The sequence below is a fragment of the Mya arenaria genome, chromosome 5 (assembly GCF_026914265.1).
Source record: "Mya arenaria isolate MELC-2E11 chromosome 5, ASM2691426v1".
NCBI lineage: Eukaryota > Metazoa > Mollusca > Bivalvia > Myida > Myidae > Mya > Mya arenaria.
The window spans coordinates 52,555,477-52,579,795 of NC_069126.1; the positions used below are offsets into that span (position 1 = coordinate 52,555,477).

Below are 24,319 nucleotides of genomic sequence, written 5' to 3' on the forward strand. Positions count from 1 at the left end.
TTAAATTTAAATAGCAAATAGTATAACTTCTTATATTTTAGGACGAGAGTTGTTGCAAATAACGGCGTATATTGTATGCATCAGTGATCAATATGTCAACACATGCATCTATTAAAACGACTTCATTTTTATTCGACAGTGAGGATAACAGACAAGTTGAGGTTCCTTATGATCAATCTTCCGTATGCGTATTGTTTATAAACAATTTGGTTCAAATTAGTTTCTCGTACAAATAAACATTAAACATTGAACTCGTTGGAAATATTGTATAATAATAAACAAATAATAGTGTATGTATGCATGATGTCATAGTTCTTTTTATCTGATATACCTTTTTCATACAAAAACTAAGAATACAACAAATATGAAACAGGTATGTGTATTAACATAACATAAGATAGCATAACATAAATTTTATTTTGATTTAATCATATACAGCTTATCATCATATACATATATAAGTAATTCTTAAATACACAGACAATGAAATAGAACTCGATCACAATTGATAGCACTAATTAGCTTCCTTGTGCGTAACATGTCACAAACTACAATAGAGAAGGAAATGCATTACAAAATATATTCTACTGTCCAATATTGATAATGATATATCATTGTTTAGAAGCTTTAATGATATACGATGCTAACTTGGTGTTCTTTTCTTACAGTTATAAGTTGAATAAATTTGAACACGCCAGTCATATTTATACTCTCTCTATAAGTCACTATATACATTACGTACAACCATAAAATGATAGTGATCCTCCTCCTCATTCAAATTCCAAAGTTCACATTTTCGATCTTCTCTAGCTACACCTGAACATTTACATCTCTCACTGTTTAATTTATGCGAGGACAACCTTATTTTTGAGATAGCTTGCCTGTGTTTAAAGTTATCTAACACAATCAAATAATCATTTGTTTCAATGCTCGAGTTCAGTTTACTAGTGTTAATCGGGTTGACGTTCTAACGGTTTCTCTTCACTGCAATGAAGCATGCAACAATACTGACGGAGTTTCTAAACATCCATACATCATTAACCAATTCTAAGTGTTATATTCTGAATAAGAATTAAAAAAATAAAAGTATCAAACGATTAGTTGTAATATCTGCCATAAAGCTACCCCCCCCCCCCACCCCCGTCTTTTCTGCTAAGTATGTATACATATAAGTACATATTCCCTATTTTAAACATTATTTCATTACTAGAATACAAGTTGTAGATTAGGATACATCATAATAAAACTATTCTTTAGTTTAAAGGTAATATCTCGTATGAGCTCCAATGTTTTGCTTATTTAAAGCACTGTCTGCACTGGGTTTTGCAACACTGTATTATTGTAAACGGGATCCTCTGCAAACAAAAATATGTTTTTTCAAACGATAGAATGGCAAAGCAAATAGTGACAATTTCTCTAAGATATTGTAATTCTGTAATACATATTAACTGTGATAGTGTGTGTATATCATGTATGCATTATCCCCAGTATATTGCGTGTAGACATAATGGGTATAACTGACTCTCACGCCCAGAATATTTTATACATTTGTAATTCATGATTTTATTTATTCATGATAGAGCAAGCTGTCTCCTTGTAGATCTTTAAAAGTAAATATATAATTCGTACCGCTCTTAACATTCTCGTAGTAATTATGTGATTTTGAATTGGATTCATTCAACGGCGTGTACAAGTGCGAATTGTCGGGTCTGAAAGGAATTTCAAACGTAAACTTCATGACAATTATCTCGAATATTATGATTAGGTACAATAATTAAATAAGATTATATTTAGTTAGAAATGCACTAATTACGTTATTTTATAGCCATATCGCTACTTAAAGTCTTGTTCTGTTTGGGTTTAAATTTCTTACCTATCACTTGCAACATCTGAAAAAAACAAATATACTGTTATTCAAATTTATATGTTCCTGTTTATAAACATTTAAGCAATAATCCGCTTACTAGATGAATATTTTTCACGAATGAACTTAGCCAGCAGCTATATGCAATGTCCCTACAATCCCAGATACGTTTGGCTTTAGCCTGTCAAGTACTCAGTTTCATTACAATACCTCGTTCAAAAATGTAAAGACACGTTTAAATATTCAATGATGCGTCTGTACACGATCTTGCTACATACCAAACATCATCATTATCATTTTTCATTACTAATAGTTACACATGTTATTGAGTAGACAACGTTTGTTTTTCTAGTCCCTCAACTTTGACCGTGACTACCCCAATATATAGGGTACTTCATCTAAATGGTATGATATTGATACTAATACTGACATTAAGTATCATCAGTATATATAATTCCAAATTAATAAAGTCACTGAAAACCAGCCAACATCCTCCTTTTGAATAAGACGTTTTTGTCAAACCAGATTGAAGTTTATTGAGAAGTAATGTTGTGGCTTGGCCCTACTGACATTAAATAAATAAGGATCACCGGAAGGAGAATAGTGCACACTAAGAGGACACAAGAAAAAAACAATGAAAACATGCCATTGGATTAAATGGATATGTTTACATACTTAACGCATCGTAAACTGGCGTCTCCCTTGTCGTTGACACAACTTCGTACGTTTCGGCAGCATTATATCCCGGGTTGTCAGCACCATGGCTTGAAAATATATTTCTTGCATGCACATGATTTAACTCATTTACGATCCTTTATTGATTTTTGTTAATGCAGTAACAAGATAAATCATAATAAACGTATATAAAGTTGGACAAATGGCAAACTGTCTTTTTATAAGAGCTGTTAGACAAACGACCAAACAGTAGTCGCTATTATACGTATATGAGCAATTGTTTGTGTGAAGTTTTAACAGTGTGATACATATCAAATTATAACCTTTGCAAACATGTTCTGTATTTCAGAACAAGAGCGCAAACTGTTGTAAAATATACCCGTCTTACTTTAGGGCATCAACAATTATACGAAAAACTACAGAAACAAGCTCAGAATCAAGTTTGGTGATAAGCGGTGTTTATTAGTCAGAATTAGAAAGCAGACACGGTCAATACAGTGTTTGCCAATTTAAAGGGCATAAATTTAAGCGAATGGGACTTTCCATCTTGTCATAAAACGTATCAATTCAAGGACAATAATGCTTTAATGACTGTTTCTTTTCGGCTAACTATTGATCTAGTTTGAAGTAGTTTTGCTATAAACACGGTGACCAAGTTTGGTGAGGGTTTATCAATTCTTAATGAATATGTCAAACTCTTGTTCATTTGTGATTTTCTAGAAATGTATTCAATTGTTTGGGAGTAATTCCTTAATTGCATTATATAACATGATGGCAAAGATCCGTAATGACTTTTGAGTCATTTAATTTTGTCCAAGGTAAGAGTGCGGATACTGTCAGTTCTTTATATTACGTCACTTCTAGGATCATAAATATTGAGTGATTTGGACATTCCGACTTGTTATTTTACTTTTCCGAAGTAAATTTCAGTGGTTCTAACAGCTCATAATTGTCAATCCAGACAGAGCCTGGTTTGTGTGAGTATAAGGGCTGTTGGTCAAATGCATTGTTAAGAATCTCAGACCCTTATTTTTCAGTCATTTATATTCCCTTCAAAGTACTTTCTAATGTATTTTATCATTTCAATTGTAAATAGTCTGAAGTTAAAACCCTACAATCCTAATTTCATTATTATTCCTGAATTTTAGAACCCCTTTACTTGACCAATAAACCTAGTGACCGAGTTAGGAAGAGTTAGAGATGGAAAACATAAACATTTAGTAATTTAGGCAATTCTGACAATGCATAAACAAATAGCTTTTCTGCACAAGTATAGAAACTTACCCATTTTGATCTGATTCTATTTCTGAAAATAAATGGAAACATTTATACACCAACTGTTTTTGAGATGCCCCACATATTTATAAACTAGAGCACTCATGGGACTAGAAAATGACGGTCTCATCATACGCTATGGTCCGGTATATGGCTTATTTCAGGGCCAGAATCTTGAATACCGCTTAATTTTGAACTGGATTCCGAAATACTATTTATAAAACAATAATATGTAAAACGACACCCAATACTTTTATCGTCGTTGCGAGACGACAATAGATGTAAATGCCTGACAAACTATAGGGGTCCGGCTTGCTTTTCATGTAAGGATACATAACGAGCATTTTCTGGCAAATTAAAACTAAAACATAGTATTAAAATTAGCTAGTCCTGTATGCCTACGTTGAATGATCACGATTCGTATTATCCATCGCAGACACTTTCGTAAAAAAAATGTAACAAAACAAATAATGTTTTCGTTATATAAATGCCAAAATAAATGGAAGGCGGATGGAGTTTGTGACCAAACAAGTATGCATATCACTTTTCCTTATACATTGTGTCAAATCAGTATTATAATGTGTGGTATATGAAATGGTATTACTGTAAAACAAATCGGTACGAAACAAATGAACTATAACTACATTTGAAACCAATGCGAATCTATTCAAAAACGACTGCTTTAACCCTTGAAGTTTTAAAAAGTTTAACGTTTTAAAACCGTGAATTTGAATTTCACTGTTGTAAGAGACATAGACGCGATGTGTAGTGTCATTACTGTGCCTGATTTATTTTACAACATTTGATCAAATACAAACAGACAAACCGGGTAACACAAGTTTTACCTTCTTTTCTTGATAGGAACATCTTACAGACACAGTTTAATGTGTACTTTCGTCTCAGAACGAGCACTAGGATGATTACAGCGCAAACTACTCCGAGAATTCCACCAACTACACCACCAATAACAGCAGCATGATTTTGAGTTATTTCTTCTGAAATTGAAATGACCGTATACCTTTTAAAGCAGATTTACAGTTGCTGAATGTAATCAACATTCAACAAGCGACAATACTTTAAATGGTGAACATGTACCACATTATTATTTCGTCAAATGCGTCGTTATGTTAAAAGGCATTTTTCATGTAAAAGGAAAAAAACTGTCCCGTAATGTAACAACCTATTATGGTTATACATATTAACAAAATAAATATAGTGATGATGGCCATTCTTTTATATAAATATGTGTGAGTAGCTAAAACAATAAATGAACCTTTGACCTTTGAGTGCTCTGTGGCTATATTTCAGGGTTGGAAATAGAATCCCCCCAATGGATTCCTGATACCTGGATACATTTGGACCCCATGGATTAAAACTCTTATTAATACGCTTCTAAGAAAGGTCAAGTTTACATTATCAATTTGTAGCGTATTTTAACGCGTAGCTAAAGCTAAGTCACGAACATAACATATTGTATTATGGGTTTGATATATTTAATCAATAGATTTAAACACATGCTTTTTGTGATACAATATAAACTAGACGGTTGTTTTTGTGATTTAAATCTGCTGTTTCCCACTCTGCACATTTTCTCAATATGGTGACAATTTGTTGCAAGTAATTTCAATTTGTTCAAGAGGTTCAAGAGATTGAAACATAACTATTCAACTAACCTGTGTCCGTTATGAACTCCAATGACTTATTTTCAATGCATGGGCCAATCATGTTCTGTGAATATAAGATAACATCGTAGAGTTGGCCGTAATCCAAATCTGTTAGTTCCGTATTGTATATCTCTGTTTCTTTATCCTCAGTCTTAGAAAGATTAATGTATTTTGAGTCAAATCGCTTCTTGTAAACCAGAACAAATGTCTGCCGAATTCCCCCATTAAACTCTCCTTTCCACTGAACTGTTGCCACTGTAGTCGATTTTGATAGCAGGGTAAAGTGTGAAGGACACTGTGGTACATCTGGTTAAATCAAACACATTCATTATTTTACATAAACTTACATTTAAGAACTGTGTGTCAGTTGTATTACGATCATGTTAACATGCTTCAGGAAACTTCAAAAAATGACCATGGCGTAGCATTTCTAATTATTCCGTTCAACTACAAATATATAGCTACACTTAATATGAGATATTGCAGTTCAAGACGAAAATGCCGTCGTTGCAGGCAAATAGAAATGTATTTGAACTGCCCTTTGTTTATATATGATATAACGCAGACAAATGTCAACAACACTGTCACCATATTATGGTAATGGATACATACCTTGTGGATTAAGATAAAATGGTTCCTGTAAAAATGGTTGTATTCCATTCGAAACTTTCAGAATATATGAGACAAAATCGTTCTGTTGAATATTCACAATGGTTAATGATGTGAGCAGATCTGATGATGTGATAACATATTTATCCCCATTTACTTTGTTAAACGATGTTCCATTCCACATTTGCCATTCAAACGTTGGCGGTGGATATGCAACAGACATAAAGGCAAGAGTGACATTTCCGTGCAAGGTTCCAGTGAAATTTCGTCTCAAATGTTCACGGCTGTCGGATGGTCTAGGAGAGCCTGTGACAGACAATATGTTAATATCAGATGGAGGGCGATAGCATATAATGCCAACCCTAAACGTTTATATCAACCGAGGCGTTAGCCACCATGGTATCTAATAATTATTTTATCATACCTATCAACTATTGTTACGTCTGTAACTGTGAGTCAACACTATCATTTATCAACTTGATTAACTCAGCATTTGTTATTATTACGGCATATGATAAACTTTTTTAAAATGGTATTACTGTATAAATTTTTACGTCTTCCAACACGGATTTTCAAGTAAAAAACCTGGTGCATTTCTTTTAGACATTCAACAAACACAAACATAAGTATATTAACTGACTTTAATAATCTAGCGAAACATCAGTAAAATAGTTTGCCGATCAGTTTACAGTCAGTTTTATCAAATAGGAGTAAGGTGTTTGTCGAAGGTAATTTCTAAGATCTTTTGGAAATTCCAAGCGTCTATTTCTTGACCACACGAGGGAAATATATATAATATAACCCGTTCATATGCGCCAGGGTAACAGTGCAGATTGGCTTATGTCATTAATATGAGAATTTAACATAGACAGGTCACGTGAAGTAAAATAATAACATTTATTGACTTGAGTGTAGTGACCGACAATCGGCATTACTGTAATACTTCTGGACTGCTAAAGATCTTTGTCATATGTAGATATGTTGCGTATACAATTGAAAATGAAAGTACATCAGTAAAGTTTTCACATTTATATACAAATACATTTGGTATATAGCAATCTATGGAATAAACTGCTTTAACTCGAGTATTGGATACTTTGTTGAAAACGATGAATCATTATTACCAAATACATACATCGGACAAACAACTGCAACTCTTTGTATGGCGTATTTTCCATGTCTGTGTAGTTGTTGAAACCCGAACATGTGTAGACATCAGCATCAGAGCATACGGCATTTTGAATTGAGTATTCTACTTCAAGAACATTTTCTGTTTTCAAAAGGGTTGTGCCCATGTGATTTTTTTCTAATCTGATCGTAGAATATGGGTTGCTTAAGACCCCACAGACGACCACAAACCTGTCCGACTCATTAATGGTAACGATGGTTTGGTTTGGATTGCCGCTGACTTCAAATCTTGTGATCGAGGTATTGTCTGAAAAAGACATATACACTTCTAAAGCAAACACTTTATTGACAGGATATCATTTAAACGCCTGTTTTCGTACAAATGTTCGTTTAATCGCAAACTCAATTCAACTTGCATTCAGATTTCGCGATTCACCATTCAGGCAATGTTCATCGTAAGCTTTGAGTTCTCTATTTCTATAAACCTCATCACATACAATACAATATCAATCTTCAATTGTGAAAATACAACACATTCATTTAAATGTAATTAAACCGAATATTACTATGAAAACAACAGGGAAAAGCTCATAAGCCAAACATTTTAATTCATGACTGTTTCAACTGGTCATTATCAGTACAACGTACAAAACTACACAGAAAGACCACTCACATACACATACACACACGCGCGCGCGAACACACGCACGCACGCACACACGTACACACGTACACACGCACACACGCACACACACACACACACAGATTAAACGATAAATATTTATTAAGGTTCAAATTTAAAAACAACCAACTGGTTCGACTAAGTTCATTGACTTTTACGGAATTAACACACATGTCTTATTTTAAATGTTTTTTTTTTTCGAAGACATGGTATAGCACAATATATATATATATATATATATATATATATATATATATATATATATATATATATATATATATATATATATATATATATATAAAGTGACCATTGAGAGTTCTAAACTAGATGGAAGATTATTTAAAGTTTAACACCAATATTAATTAGAATGTAGCGTACTAACTGAAATAACACGTTTTATGTTATTTTGATTGATAGAGCTTGTGTATATACAAGATCGATGAAGAAGAGAGGAAGACGACACCGTATTTCGAATTATCGAGGTTCGACTGAAAACGAAACGAATACATAATAGGTTTGTATAATTAGAACTATTTAAAAAAAAACACATCTAAAAACATTGTTTCAATCTACAATTATTAATAATATCTGTCATGTGTTTTCGTTCCGGATCGAAAAATCCGACCCGAGGGCACCTACGTTGCCAGGTAACGAGGCTTGCCTAGTTACCGGGTACGCAGCGTGCCCGAGGGTCGGATTTTTCGATCCGGAACGGACACACATGATATATATTTTTTCTAGCATACCATAAATTACACTTTTATTGTGAAAAATGCATAGAAAAGCGCAGTTTTGTGAATTTCACCAATAAGCACGTGCGATTATGTTAACTGACGTCATGACGCGCAGTAATTTTTATTCACTGCATACGTCAAGAAGTTCCTTCAGTATCACGTCTTTTTAGGGTTATTTTATTTTGTTTTGTAGGTGTGTTTTTGTAAAGTTAATAGTTATGGAACTCATCTATTGAAATCTCATAATTATGGTTACATAAAGTGTAAAATAAAAGAAATGAAAAGTATAACGTCACAGCGCGTGACTCATCTGGCATGAGGGGATGCCAGATAGACTTTTCCAGCACCGCTGAAATCACCGGAAATGCCTATCCGGTGAGCTAGAAAAGTATATCGATACTAACACCAGATGTTAATCTCAAAATCCGCTGTGTCCATCCCTGTTCGTTTATCCTCTCCGGTAGGATCCATCGAATTCTCGACTGTACATCTGTAAAGACCGGCATCTGCGCGTCTTACTGACTGGATTGTGTGTTCTCCACTCCAACTGGTGCCGTCAGCTGTTCTGGTGATCGTTAACGTTGTTGCTATCGGGTTTCCGTCAGTGTATTGACATTGAATCAAAAGCGAACGTCCTTCTACTGCATTTATCCTGTGTAATGTCAGCAGCTTTGGAGGATCTGGATATACAATAGAATTAATTATCTGAATAGGAGAAATTCAATACAATTAAACCTAACCTTTTATGGCATTAATTACTGATATGTGATTAGTTGACATGCATAAGAAAAAGTTCATATATTCATAAGAAATGTAAGAGACCAACTTACAAAGAACATTTAAGGAAATGTTTCGTGACGCCGATCCTTTTACAGCTTGGTTACCATGCGTCATATTGTTTTCCGCCAAACATGAGAGCACCCCGGTCTGCGATTGTAGCGTATTGCTGTATACCAGATTACTACGAAGCGAGTGTATGTCTGCTCCTGACCAAGTAAATGACGAAGCCGGCTGACTTTGTACACTGCAGTATAATTTGGTCGCATTTCCTTCGATTACTCTGAACTCGGACTGAATGACAGTTCCGGATACTGACCCGTGCGTGATGGAAACATTTTCAGGGGGATCTAGATGGAAATCATCGTAAAAATTAAACATCAGGCTCTTGCAAAGTCTAGCAAAGTGCATTAAATGAAACCTTTGTCATTGAAAGTACTCACAGTTTATATGTATTGTGACTGTAGCAGAGGAAGACATTGTTCTGGCTGGTCCTACTGTAGGGTTAAGTGTACTACTTGCAGTACACGTCCTCATTGTGTTCACCTTTGTAGTAAACATGTCTTGAAGCAGCTGGCCTTGGACAGTGTTCACTCCTACTGCCCAAGAGAAGTTGGCCGGAGGTTTAGAAGAAGCATCGCATACAAGAGTGAATGGCCGCTGAACCACGAGCGTCAAAGGACCATGTATAACTGGTCCTGAACTACTGCCCAAATACAATGTTGGCAATTCTGGAGGATCTGCAGTGAAATAGCTATTTAAGAGTTTTAAATGTTGAAAAGGAGGTTTATTACTAAGTGCACTAGTCAAAGTAACTCAAAGAAAAGTAACTTACAAGTACAAATCAGTCACAGACAAATCTTAATAAGTATCTTATTCAGTGCCCACTATGTTAAGAGAACAAAACAAGCACGTGTAATAACCCAGTGAAGATAAGAATTTCAGACGTCAGGTTTATCCTTTTGGGAATATTTAAACAAATATCTAGTTTAGTTTTATTCCTATTGTTAAGGGACTGTGTCACAGATTGGCACCAAAAAAGTTGTTATCTGTTACGAATCTCAGGACAATTATCTAATATAATGTGTTACTCTTTGATATTATAGTTGTAAAAAAGTGCCAAAATGTAAAGAAAATGTGTCGGAGACCGGGTTTTGAACCCGCATCGCTAAAATTGAAGTCCAGCTTCTCCTCACTGAGCTAATAAGACTTATTCTAAACGGGTGTCATAGTTGAGATTATAGGCCTACCTTGGTAATATCACGTGATAACACCGACTAGCCAATCAAGGAATGAGTTCTACCTGGTAGACATACCAAGTTATCTTTTTTAATGGAAAAATACGAAATAACTGCTAAACTTTAATTAATTGTAAACTATGTGGTATTTCAGTTAGTAAATTGTACACATCGATGCCAAGTTTATGACATTCACCGACAATTTTCTTTTTTTCGCTATTTTATCATCTGTGAGACAGCCCCTTTAATTGCCGATAACGTTATATTGGATTTAACCTTGTATTCAATATTATAAACATAAAACGTACAGTTTTTAATTTGATTTCATTTGCTCTGTCATAATGGTCCAAAATAAATAAAGATCTGTAGCGTCGTTGTATTTAAGTACGTGCCTGTTGCCGGAATTACAAAGTCTGAATGAGGATGCTGCATGTATATTTTTCAAGGCCGGGAACGTCCTAATACTTAACATCCCGGTGGTTGCATTGTTGCGTTGCATTGTCAGGAGATTGCTGATGTTGCATTGGCAATTGGCAATTGGTGGTTGCATGATTACGTTACGTTGCATTGCCATGAAATTGCAGATTTTACATTGGCTATTGACAATTGGTAGTTGCATTATGCATTGCCAGAACGTTGCAGATTGTATTGCGGATTTTGCATTGACTATTGGCAATAGGATAATTTAAATGCAGACAGTAGTTGCTGGGTTATTTCCACTTTGATGAACAGGCTATTCCAGCAAGGGTAGGCCATAGGACACTATAGCATTAGCAAAATGTTATTACATTTTGTATATACACTTAATACAACCGGTCAGCCTAGCCTCTCTCGGCTTGCGTGATTCGTTCCCATTCAGACTTCCAGCCGTAGTCACCTAGACCTATTATGAAGTATTTAAGCTGTTGTACCAATATATAGCGGTTATTGTATAGCAAAAAATTTTTATGCTCCATCAATTTGGATATGTAGAAGTATATAACTCAAGAACTTCCAATGTCGTTTTTTTTCCTTGTTTCGAAGTCGTAAAATAATAATAATAATAATAATAATAATAATAATAATAATAATAATAATAATAATAATAATAGTTATAATAATAATAATAATGATAGTAATAGTTATAATCATTAAGATATAAGTAATTAATTCCGTATAAGTGGCATGTATATACCATGCGCTAACATTGATACATCTCCAGGGCATTGGTTATCAACACGGATAACAAATAAATTCGTGACAAAATAATCAGATAAAATAATTAGATTATATTAAATACTTTTTGATGCAAGACTTCATACGAAAAATAGACATTTAGGGATGAAATGATAATTGGAAAAAGTGAATTATCTTACAGTCTCTGCAAGAACATCTGGTACTACAATAAGGTTCAGTATTGACAGACGGATGGGCGCACGCACTGACGCTCGCACGCAAATTCATTGTTATACATCTATGTTTCGCTCTCCGCACAGGAGCTCGCAATAAAACTAAAACAATAAATAGCATGTATTTAATATTCCCATAAAATTGTTGTCTCATATAATTTATCAGAGTGACAGTGTTTTATGATATCAAATATCGGAATTATTTTCCCGTGAAGTTGAAACATGTTTTAGTAGAACTCTTCAAACGGAACACTTCGATTGAATGTATAAACATGCCGTTTCGCTAATGTCAGAGTGCACCTGACGGGGTCCCGCGGCCACTCTGTTTTTGTGTATGTACCACTGAGTCTCTGGGTGTGAAGTGACCATTGTAAACGTTTGAAATGAATGCTTTACTATGTGTTATGGCCAGTTTTCAGGGACTTCTTCATTTATTCAGCCGTTTTTCACAAGTCGTCACTAAATATGTCTGACATTAATGGGATTAATTACTAATCGGACGTTGGAATATGGCTATGGTTTAACATTTTCAATTAGTGATTTGTATGAACAAATAAGGCAAAAACATCAAGGTACTGGACTACGATATGAGTCAAATTCAAAACGTTTTCTTTGCCTTCAAATTCCATTTTCGCAAGACTATGCACCACTTAATTAACCTCTAAATCAATATTTTATTTTATTTGTTTCGCAGTTTCGTGTCAACACATGTTGTACCTGTTTGATAATTATCCCAAATGGGTTATTGCACTTCACTGTGACAGAAACATCACAATTGTTTTGCCGTCAAATTGTAAAAATACTACTATTATTCATTGCCTTAAAATCGTCGACCCATACTAGCAAACCGACTGTTTTCAATATATCTTACACGTGAGAGGAGGGCCATGACTTTTCAGACTTGGGCACATCACGGGCCTCAACGCATTGTTTACCTTCTTCACATTTATCACATCTCTGATTATCTTGAGAATCATAATATTTACACCTCAACTTTCATTCCTTAAATGAACTGCCTTTCGGCAATTGCGTTGATCAATCGATGAACGCAACATCTTCGGATATGTTCGGATCGAAATTCATCGCTTACAGTATACATGAAAAATATTGATCTTGTTATTGTTTTTATTGTGTCAGCAGGTCCCGTAAAATATATATCAACATTTTAGAAAGTGTTAATATTTTAACTTTTAAATATATAGTTGCCATATGTGTTAAAAAGGGATTTCAAGTGGTTAATCTTTTCCCGCGTTATTGTGACGTCATTTGATAAAATGCTTCCGGTTACAGTCGGGTCGTTCTATTTACAGAATGGGCAGGCAAGGGTTACTGAAAGGTTTTCTTAAATGAAATGAAGTATATTTCTAACAATATTTGAACGAAATAATGAACTATTGGTGTAAATATAAGTAATTTTGAACTATGATCGCAATTGGGCTTGTCAAAGTACGCGTGGAGTATTTCGGACTCCACACACTTTGACAAGCCCAATTGCGTTCATACCCCGATAATGACATTAAGCCCGCAATTCATTCCTTAAATAATAACACTCATATCTGGCCTTAATGTTCTTGAACCTTTCATAGGCATATTATCTTTTTCATCTATATTGAATTTGCTGCATATACCGTTACAGTGCAAACTACTATATTCCCTTTGATGCAGCTTGTTTCGATGCATTATTGATCGAATACTGTTCTGTTTCTGCTTTATATTCTTTCACTTGTGATTTATTTAGCTCAGCTCAGCTGATAGTTATTCACTGGGTTCTCATTTGGGTGTGTTCCAACAATATGACTGACTTGTTTACTTTTTTGTATATGCTATATAGGTGCTAAATTTAGAATATATTTTCAGCTCTGTTGAATGTTGATTGTAATTGCAATTTATCATTTCTTTTTAGATCACCATGTGGATTGAAATATTATGTGTGGGTTCGAAGTCATTTGTTTGTAATTACACCTTGATAAGTTTAATCTTTCATGTGTTTGGTCTTTAAGAAAGTCCCATGATATGGAAATTTGGTTTTGACTATTTCCATGCGTAATTTAGAATATACGTCATGTTAAAAATGTTATAAGAGGTCATAACATATTGGGCCTTTAAAAGTCTAGAAACTTTTAACATTATTTATTCATACAATTTTATTTCCCATCGGATGTAAAAACAACAACCTTTTTATCAAAAAGCAAAGCAAAAAGGACACTGCGGGTGATCTGTAAGAAATACATGTGTACATGCATATTTAACTGTCATAGGTCTAAAACAGATATCATATTACAAGCTGTTTAAAATATGAATTGAAATTAAGATAATTTTGATCATTAGACATGATGATTGTCAGTTTTGTCATTTCAAACACAAATTATTTACAAACAAATAAGAATGTATTCTGTATTCTCACTGAGATGTTTTGCAGCCAATTTGCCAGAGCTGCCTGGCTACAAATTGTTCATATACAATGAATCAGTCCTTTAATGTTTTTGGTTAGGGAGTTTTGTTTGGTTATTATTAGAAATTGAGTAAATGTTTTGCCATGTTTTTCCATCATAATTAGATTTTTGCCCATTTAATTCTAGTTAAAATTATAAATACCCCTGCTTGAAATATACTTAAGTGCAACATTATTGGTATGTGATCATTATGTCTGCCCCATTCATGGGGAGACAAAGTCATACTGTGTTTGCCCTGTCCGTCAGTTAGTCCGTCAGTCCATCAGTCCGTCAGTCCGTCAGCCAGTCTGTACGTCACGCTATGTTACCGCTCAATAACTATAGAACGCTTAGACCCAGTAACTTCGTACTTAGACTACAAGTTGGTCATGACTAGTAGATGACCCCTATTGATTTTGGGGTCACAATGTAAAAGGTCAAGGTCACCATGAGCTTGAGGTAGAGAAACAGTTTCCGTTCAATAAGTAAAGATCCTTTGGGTCCAGGAACTTCACACTAGTAGATGACCCATTTTGAGATCAGAAGGTCAAAAGTCAAGGTTACCTTCAGGTAAAAAAACGATAAATTGGCAGTGACCTTAAGCATTAAAATGGTTTGTGCTCAATCTCTAGAGAATCCTTGTACCAAGGAACTTTATACCTAGTATGCCAGTTAGATATAACTAGTAAATGACTCCTATTGATTTTGAGATCAGTAGATCATAGATCAAGGTCACCGTGACCTTGAGGTTAAGAAACGGTTTCTGCTCAATAACCAAAGAACGCTTGCAGCAAGGATCTTCATTCTTGGTATGGTCGTTGGTCATGATTAGTTAATGAAAACTATTGACTTTGAGATCAGTAGGTTAAAGGTCAAGGTCGCCTTGACCTTGAGGTGAAGAAACGGTTACTGCTCGGTAACTAAAGAACGCTTGCACCAAGGACATTTTTACTTGGTATGCACGTTGGTCAAGACTAGTAGATGACCCCTATTTATTTTGTGATCAGTCCGTCAGTCTGTACGTCACAATTCGTTTCTGCTCAATAAATAAAGAACGCTTGCACCCAGGAACTTTATACTTGGTATGCTAGTTGGTCATGACTAATATATGACCCCTATAGATTTTAAGATCAGTTGGTCAAAGGTCAAGGTCGCAGTAGATATTCATTATTTAATACGAGTGAATAAACCAATCTTCACTGTTTTTGTTCGTCTCCAGTCCAAAATAACAAATTTCATGTCCATCATTATTTTTTTCTCAGATACGACCACACAAAAGAGGAGACAAGAGCTTTTTCAAAAAGAAATTTCTTGTTTTTTTATTATTTTCTGTTTGTAACATATTCTTCAAATGTGTTGGTGTATTTGATCTCAAACGCATACTAACTTTATTTAAGTTAATAAAGAACAATAACTCCAAACTTCATATAAAATATATAGTAATGCATTATATAAACTGAATACACTATTATTGTAGATGGTTTTGTATATAATAAATAAATCGCTAACAACAACAGAACTTGTTGTTATTTAAAACGTTTCATTAACATATACAAAAAAATATACGTTTCCCTTTTACTCCTAGTATGTTTTAACTTAGTCATTAAGTAAACTTAAAGTAAAGTGTCCGCCAAAACACTTCAAGCCAATAGAGGTTTAGTTCATATTATGTATGCGCTTTCTGCTATTAAATACACGGTTACATTCTTGTTTTCAGTAATTTTCCATAAAGTGACTTAGTATTTTATTCATGTGAACTACTTTCAAATTGAACCAAGGTTTCTTCGTGCAAATATTCCTATTTAGTTACATAAAAATTGGAGCCTATATATTGCATATTTTTGTTGCCTTGATTTTTCAACGTGTTGACCTAATTACCTAGATTTTGATGCATATGTACCATTTTTAAGTCCACCAAAATACATCAAGGTTTACATTATGATCACAGTAAATGACAGTATTTGTTTCAAGATATGAATTTCGAAATATTTAATCTAGAAATCTAGTTTCAGAAGTCATGTGACCCAGTTTTAGACTAGTTATCGATTTAATCAAGGAACAAATTCTTAATACGTTTCATAAATATTAGACAAGACATATTGCTTTCAAGATAAATATTTGTTAGAGATTAGACCAAGTATCCTAGTTTCCAAACCGATATGACCCACTGACCAATTATTACCATGATATGTTTTCTGACAAAACAATCTAAGATGTCCGAAAGGCTAAATTTCAGTATTTTCAGAGTTTAGTAAGGGGTAGGAAAACAAACCGACAAAGATTAATGAAAAGTGGAACGAAAATAATAATCTAATGTGTTTCAAATATTTAGATATTTTTTATTTGACCTTGTAACCTAGGTTTTACCCTATGCGACCCACTGTAACAAGCGGTTAAGACTTGATCAAGGGAACATTGTGACTAATATTTATGCGAACAGCTACAGAATCAAGCACAGTAGCAAATTTTTTAAATATAATCCCGGTTTAATGGCACTGGGTAAAAGCCAAAGACATATAACATAAAATCACAAACAAGAAGCATGGAAGAACAGCACAGCATTCCACAAGCAGCACAGTGCATACATACTATATATAAAAATCTAGGTGTGTTTATCAAGGATTGTTAGGTACCACCTTGGAACGGTCAGTAAAATGTAAATTTACTGGGGATTTAAACCAGTTTAAGTGCACAATCCTCTCTTACCCCAACTATCCTCAATAAAGATAAATCGCAAAAGGTAAATCTTCTCAAAGTATACAATAACTTGAGAAAACTTATCAATAAAACAAATAATAATAAACTTATGCGTAAACCTGAAGTACTTCTATGATTATCAAATTCCTACCAAGATATGGTTCAGATGAAATGGTTCTAGATACAATAATTTTAATGAACAACTTTTTGACATCACAAAACTTTGTTTTAAATCAATTGGGATCTTATCAAGTGGAACATTCTGGTCAATTTTGAACATTATCTGAAGACATACGAAAGGACGGACGGACGGAAAACACCAAAATAACATCCCGTTCCCGAAACTTTCTTGTCGGATCGGGGTAACAATAATATGATTACATTTTTTCATTAGTCTTTAAATACATTATGTATGTTGATTAACGTTATGAAAGCATAAACGTGTTACTTACAAAGTACAGTGATTTCTACGGTTGAAAAACTCGTAGCAACTTGTGCGACTTTACTTTGGTCGGATGGTGTCATAATTGTTTCTACAATACACGTGTAGCTGCCTTCATCACCAATCTTGATTCCACCCGGCCAGTTCAACACTGAACCCATGCTCAGTACATTGGTGCCCTTTCTCCAAGTAAAGTCGCTCGAAGTGGGTGACGGGTTGCCGAAACTGGTACATTTAACAGTCTGTGTGCTGTCGGTTAAGATTCTGATGCCGGAACCAACATCCACATTGGCCACTCTGAATAGAGGTGTCGATGGAGGATCTAAATATAAGTGAACTTGTGGTTGAACACGACATAGCTTAGCAAAATTTATCTCCTTTGTGCATCAGTTTATTATACTTTTAAATGTCTGCTGACAGAATATGTTTTAATCAACATGTCCGTTATTTACAAATGCTTCCTTTAATGAATCATGAAATTAGCATGCAATGATATGTACACTTTTCATTAAAATAGTTTGGCACAATTTTAAATGCATTGGATTAATGCAAGTAAACAATAGAGAACATCCAAGTAGCATAACACTAAAATAATTCCTGTTTAAAAAATGATTATAGCCAAATATCAAACAAAAGACACAACGCTACCACACAACAAACATTAAACACATATCAGTATGTCGCAATCGGATAATATTTGGGTAACCGCCTTGCTACAGTCAATTGAAACTAAGCAAACACTTCCTGGCGTTTAAACCGATCTGTTGGCGCTCATCCCCACACTAACTTTTTATTCTTGGTTGTAATGAGATACAAAATGTTCGACTGGAAATATTACTTTCGGTCTGTTTATTTCATTTCTCGCACACGTTTTGTATTCAATTGACATCAATGATCTACGACATTTTGTCGTACGATCGTTGATAAAATTAGATAAAATGAGCATAGTATGCTCGATTGCTCGTTTTGCAATAGTATTCCAAGAATTATTCCGAGGTCGTTTCCTGATAATGTTGACTCTTTTTTTCCCCGTGCATTTACTCATTGGTTGTACTGAGATACAGTTTGAAACAAAAGAGTCGACTGGAAATATATTGATTTCATCTTCACACTCGCTTTTCATTCAATTAAAACCCGTGACCGTACGGTTGTGATTATAAGAGCCCAATATGCTTAATGTTTTGTTTTCCAATATTATAAAAAAATATTTCATAATATATAATCATTTCACCCATTTATGTACCCATAACTGGTTACAGGAGTAATCCGAAAAGGACTCCAATACCGAAAACATGTCAAAACACACGTTTATCTTCGATGATTAATTATTCTTTTATCTATGCCAATGTCAATACAGACACTTGCTTTAGCAACACCCGCGAAGTTTTCATTTTCTTTCGTTGCGTATTTTTTTCTAAAAAGGCCATTTATTGTTAAAGGTCAAATTGTAGCGCGTAAGGGAGTGATTCCACAGAGCGCATGCACATCTTTGTTGCCTATGATTTATGTTGATCTGCATTTAAGATATTTATAAATATAATGTTTGAAGAAAAAAGAGTACAACATATTACCTTCAGGCATTGTGTCATTGCAAATACAAACACTGGAACCTCACTACAAAAGTAGCTGTGCTTTTTCACGGATAACTAGAGAAGTACTTTATATTTCCTATTAAATTGCCATGAAAAAAAATTAAGCTTATGTTCCTAAAATAAATGTTATAAAAGCATTGATGAATTTAAAGGTTGCAAATGTGTTCGATATAGTCGGTCAATGCTAATAGTTGTATTACCCCATTGCTTAAATTCAATTAAGTATAGCTTTCAGTTGAAATATTCTATGAATATAACAGTATGGATATAATTATTTTGTTGATTTAAACTATTTATAATGTATGACAATAAATAGCATATAATACAATAAAGACAAAACATGAAAGAACACTTTATAATAAATTCCGTTGCTTGATTAGTGTTTTGATTCTTTACGCAATTTTGGAATTCGTATCATGTATAAGATGTGGGATTTTTTCATTCAGTTTAAACTAAAAACACTCATATGTTTTTATATTCTTTGGTCAATAACCACACCGTTTTAAAAATCGTGTTTTATTCAAGAAAAACCGTGTACAGTGTTTCGTATTTGTGCCTTCCCTAACAAAATGGAAAGGTAACTTACTGTCAATAATCGATTTCTGACATAAAGTTCATCAGATTGTAAACTTGTACTTTCTTAATTGTTTTATTCAAAATGTAAACCTATTGCAACAAATGTTTTTCCGAGATATTTGGAAATCAAATCCTTAAATGTTCGGATTTGGGCCTTCACCAAGTACTGTAAAGTGAGTTCACCGAAATTACAGTATTATCAACAATTATGTCATTCGAATACATGTACACTGTATACTGTGTATTTTATTATTGAAGTACACAAACACTGGTTTCCCTTATAAACAACTATTTCAAAAGCATGTTTATATACGATGAAAGTGATTATGTAAGCAAGAGATTGCATTATGTACAAATCTGTACAGTGGATTAGTTCAATTGAATTCAATATTGGGCAAAACAATGTTATTTTTCAAACTTAAGAAATATAAAAAATAACAAAAGAATAATTACTTTAAAAATGACTTATTTTAATAATTCATACTAAAAACTGTTTTATTTTACAATAAAACCATCAGCATATTATGGAAATGCTACTCAGAATATATTGAAGAATAAGAAAATATGTTTTTGCTATATCTTTTATACAGCTGGAGGAAAAGGATATTCCGGATAGATTTATAAACGTGAAACAGAAAGTAGGCCATTTTGATGTTGTTGCTGTAGGCCAATGGAGATGTTTTGGTTTGTTTTGTAGGTCAATCTACACTTGTAAGCTTCTTGTATTCATCTTAATGGCCTAAAAATTTCATAGAAGTTGTATTACAAGCAATTGTTGACAGACGTACGGACCGATCCAAATAGCTGCGTGCTCAGGTGGGTTTAACAACAGGAATCTTATCGACTAGCTTAGTAACCAGACACAGGCATCACCTGTGAATGAATGAACATAGTCCAAGCATCAGTGCAGATTCATGAAATACTGATTCCTTTTAATATGCTATCAATTTTAAAGTAGAGTGGGGGTATGTGTCCTGTTTTATTTAGGAGGATTTAGAATTGTCTTTAATTACAGGTATGAATTAAGACCTTAGATCAAATGGTCTTATAAACATACAGTAAAACTGCGATCGCTCGAGGTCACCGGGGACCGCGTCTAAACATCGAGGGAACCGATGTTTCGAACGACCCGATTTCCATTCTCCAGTCTGTTATGAAATACCTTTCAGTGTATTTTGAGTTTGCAGTCGTCTGTTTACTAAGACACTGATTATGTATTGCGTAGTGGAAATCGCTCATATGTTCAAAGGCTGTGGTATACTGTATGTATACTAAATACAAAATGTAAAAGAAATATCAATAAATGAATAAATAGAATTATTAATTTACAAAATTGCCATATTGCAAAGCAGAGTGACAAGAAGGAATACTGTTCAGAGATTCCGATGTCGGATCGATATGGTTATGTTTATTTATTTTTTATTACTCATTTACATTTCTCACAATTAACTTCTCGTCATTAACTTCGCATAGTTATCTTCTAAAATGCCCATATCAACTAATATTGGTCATGCGTTAACAGTGTTAAACGTTTCTCACACCTTATCAAATTGTTTTTCAACTGTCATTGCAATTTTTACAACTTGCAAAATTTTTAATACCTAGCAATGGTTTGTTTATTTTGGAACACGCGTTCGGGAAAAAGTGTGAAATTATTACCTCGAGGGAGCCATAAGGTTTTGTGCATGATTTGTGTACATGGGACCGAGTATATTGCTCGACTCCTCGACATAATTAGGTTTCGATGCAGCGTAGGTATATTTTATATGAAAATAGAAAGAAAAAAGTTCGGGACCAAGCTTCGACCTCGCGGGAACGCCGGTTCTCGAACGACCGCTTGTTCGAACGACCGTAGTTTTACTGTTTTAGTACTTTTTGCAGATGCATTGACTTTTCCAGGAAACAAACCTAAATTTCTTTGAACGTCATTGTCATTGTAAGAAAAATATTGTAGAAGATGGGCTGTTGGGCTCCTCTTTTTGTTTGCAGAACCCGGATTTTGCAAACTCTTGAATCCTTTAATTAAGATGAAGCCGAATACAGGCCAATTTTCGATAGAAGGCTTCTCTTAGATATGACTTTCGTGTATTTTGGTTGCAAATGTTTTCTTTCCCTTTTTGGATTTTAGTTATAATGACCCGCAAAGATGCTCACCCGCGGTTTTTGTAGAAATAAACACTGGGTTTTACATGCCCGTGTTATTTTTTCCCAGCTTCTGGAATATACCGCGGGGTTTCTAAAATCCAATATTAAGGTTTTTTTTAGCACATCAGTAATAAGAACAACATCATTATGCTTCGACATCGGAAGTGAAATAACGAAAACAAAAACAACTAAAGAGGGCAAACGATGCCCTTTACGCTGATCTTGGTTAATGATTCACCCAAGTCCAAATAGTTTTAGAGATGATTTAAAAAAAAAATTTGAAATCTTGCCAGTGGTTAGTGAGGAAAAGATTTTAACGTTTACTATAGTCATATTGTGAAAATGAGCCGCCCTCCGTCGGACATGTTTGATTCGAACAAAAATTGATTGAAATTGATAAAGGGTTCCCGTATGAACAATTCTGTGGAATTATATTGAAATCTAGTCAGCGGTTTCTGAAATGTAAAATGTTAATTCTGTTTCTGGCTAGTGTTTGAAAATCGGACTCCATTTGATATCGATAATCGAATCGAATCGGACCAAGCATTTCGATTTACTATCGGACAATAATTGAAAGCTCATAATATCAGTAAGGAATACATTATTTATACATAGTAGCACGAGCATTTAAATGGTTAAACCTGGATTCAGTACGTGTGATGCTATAGACATGCTTTTTGCAACAGAATGTAAATTCCATAACCTCTTTCTGTCTTTTAACAACTAAACAAAAAACATAAAACATCACAACACAACATATACTTAATAATTGCACATTATACTGCAAAATGCTGCCCACTGGAACATGTAAGTTATCTTAATATTTTATTCATGTCAATGCATAATAATTTTTTGTGAACCTGTTAAATTTAACATTTAATTAGAACATCTTAATTTCATAAAACTTTCAAAATTTTTTTAATTACAAACCAAACCAAAAACGGTTTTAAAAACAGAATGCATCATGCCGGAATCCCCGGTATTTACAGAAAAGACCGGACCCACTACATCATAGAGACAGGTTATTGAAGAATGTTGTATGAAATATATACAAAATTAAGACTAATTTGTAATTTTGGGAGAGGTTGTAAGTTTTTAAGCAAAAGTGTTAACATTCACCGCACTTGTGTAAGAGTGTTACCGCCCTTAATAAAATGAACTCAAAGAGAATTTATCTGAAAGAAAAAAATACATTTTCTCGACTTTTACCACAAAACAAAACAATACGTAGTTATCAGAAGTAACATTAGCGACATCGATTTTGGACAACCACTATCGATTGTCGCCGACATAGCATTGTAAGCGACGATTAATCGATTGTACTCGATAATCGTTTCATCACTATTTCTGGCGAAAAGATTTTCCATTAAGTCATATAGTGAAAAGTTTTTAACACACCAATTTGGAGTTTTGTGCTGTTGCTCCGTGATTTTTTTTTGTGTTCTGGGGTTTATGTTTAAAAGTTTGCCTACTGAGCTTGTTTCTGTAGCTTTTCATATACATATTGAAGGAATTTGATAAAGGATCTCATAAGAAATATGTATGTGAAATCATTTTGAAATCCGGTAATCTGTATCTAAGAAGAAGATTTTCAAAGTGTTCTACATTGCTTGACGGAATTTTATTAAGGGACACATCAGGAATATTTCTGTGAAGTTATTTTGAAATGTTGCCAACGGTTTCTGAGGAAACGATCTTCAAACGTATTGTGTGTGGTTTTGTTGAGGAACATCGAAGAGGAACAATCCTGTGGAGTTGGGTTGAAACTGCCTTTGTAGTTTAGAAGTAGAAGTTGTTTGAAGGAAAATACCGACTACGGACGACAGACAGTCCTCTATTACAACACAGGCCAGTCCACTGTCAAAACAGTTCGTGCTCAGCTGAGCTAAAAACGCATTGTATTACTGGGTGTTTCTCCTGCGGGATAATATAGCCAGATTTTATCGATAACGCACAATTAAAAATAATAAGTTCTGGTTGGAATATATGCATCCTATGTCGACGATAAATATTACGCATAATTGTATTAAAACTTAATTTAAGTTAAGTTAAACTAAGAACAGCAAGCTGCGTTCAGGATGTACTTAGGCGTATTTTGATGAGAACAGATATGTTAATTGCTAGTCCGTTTTATTTCAACCCATGTACATGTGAAAAGAGGCAAGCATTTCATATTTTAAAATAAAATAAAAAAAAATAAAAATGTAATCAATCGCTCCAAATCAATAATCATAAATTCAACGAAAAGAGGGTCATCATTTTGCCTCAAACGCAGCCGTTTCAATTTTATATGGCGTTCTCAAGTTGAAATTTTAGCTGAAACAATATAAAACGGCAAAGCTGCATAGTGCTTCAAAACACCTATCAGTGGTTATGGATCTAATGAAAGTTATTTAAGGCT

At 34.0% G+C, this 24,319-nt stretch overlaps 1 protein-coding gene across 1 annotated transcript in view; it reads right to left on the bottom strand.

Annotated features, from left to right (window-relative positions):
* Nucleotides 1-415: 415 nt before the first annotated feature.
* Nucleotides 416-24,319, bottom strand: part of LOC128233506 (hemicentin-1-like) — a 52,513-nt gene continuing 28,609 nt past the window's right edge. Inside the window, exons 5-17 of the mRNA XM_052947206.1 lie at nt 17,616-17,927; nt 9,852-10,148; nt 9,462-9,758; nt 9,036-9,311; nt 7,223-7,522; nt 6,091-6,393; nt 5,488-5,784; nt 4,660-4,809; nt 3,824-3,845; nt 2,540-2,628; nt 1,874-1,889; nt 1,630-1,709; nt 416-1,355 (exon numbers count right to left, since the gene is read on the bottom strand). Coding sequence (XP_052803166.1) covers nt 1,300-1,355; nt 1,630-1,709; nt 1,874-1,889; nt 2,540-2,628; nt 3,824-3,845; nt 4,660-4,809; nt 5,488-5,784; nt 6,091-6,393; nt 7,223-7,522; nt 9,036-9,311; nt 9,462-9,758; nt 9,852-10,148; nt 17,616-17,927 — 2,495 coding nt within the window. The 3' untranslated portion in view covers nt 416-1,299. The remainder of the gene's footprint in view (nt 1,356-1,629; nt 1,710-1,873; nt 1,890-2,539; nt 2,629-3,823; nt 3,846-4,659; nt 4,810-5,487; nt 5,785-6,090; nt 6,394-7,222; nt 7,523-9,035; nt 9,312-9,461; nt 9,759-9,851; nt 10,149-17,615; nt 17,928-24,319) is intronic.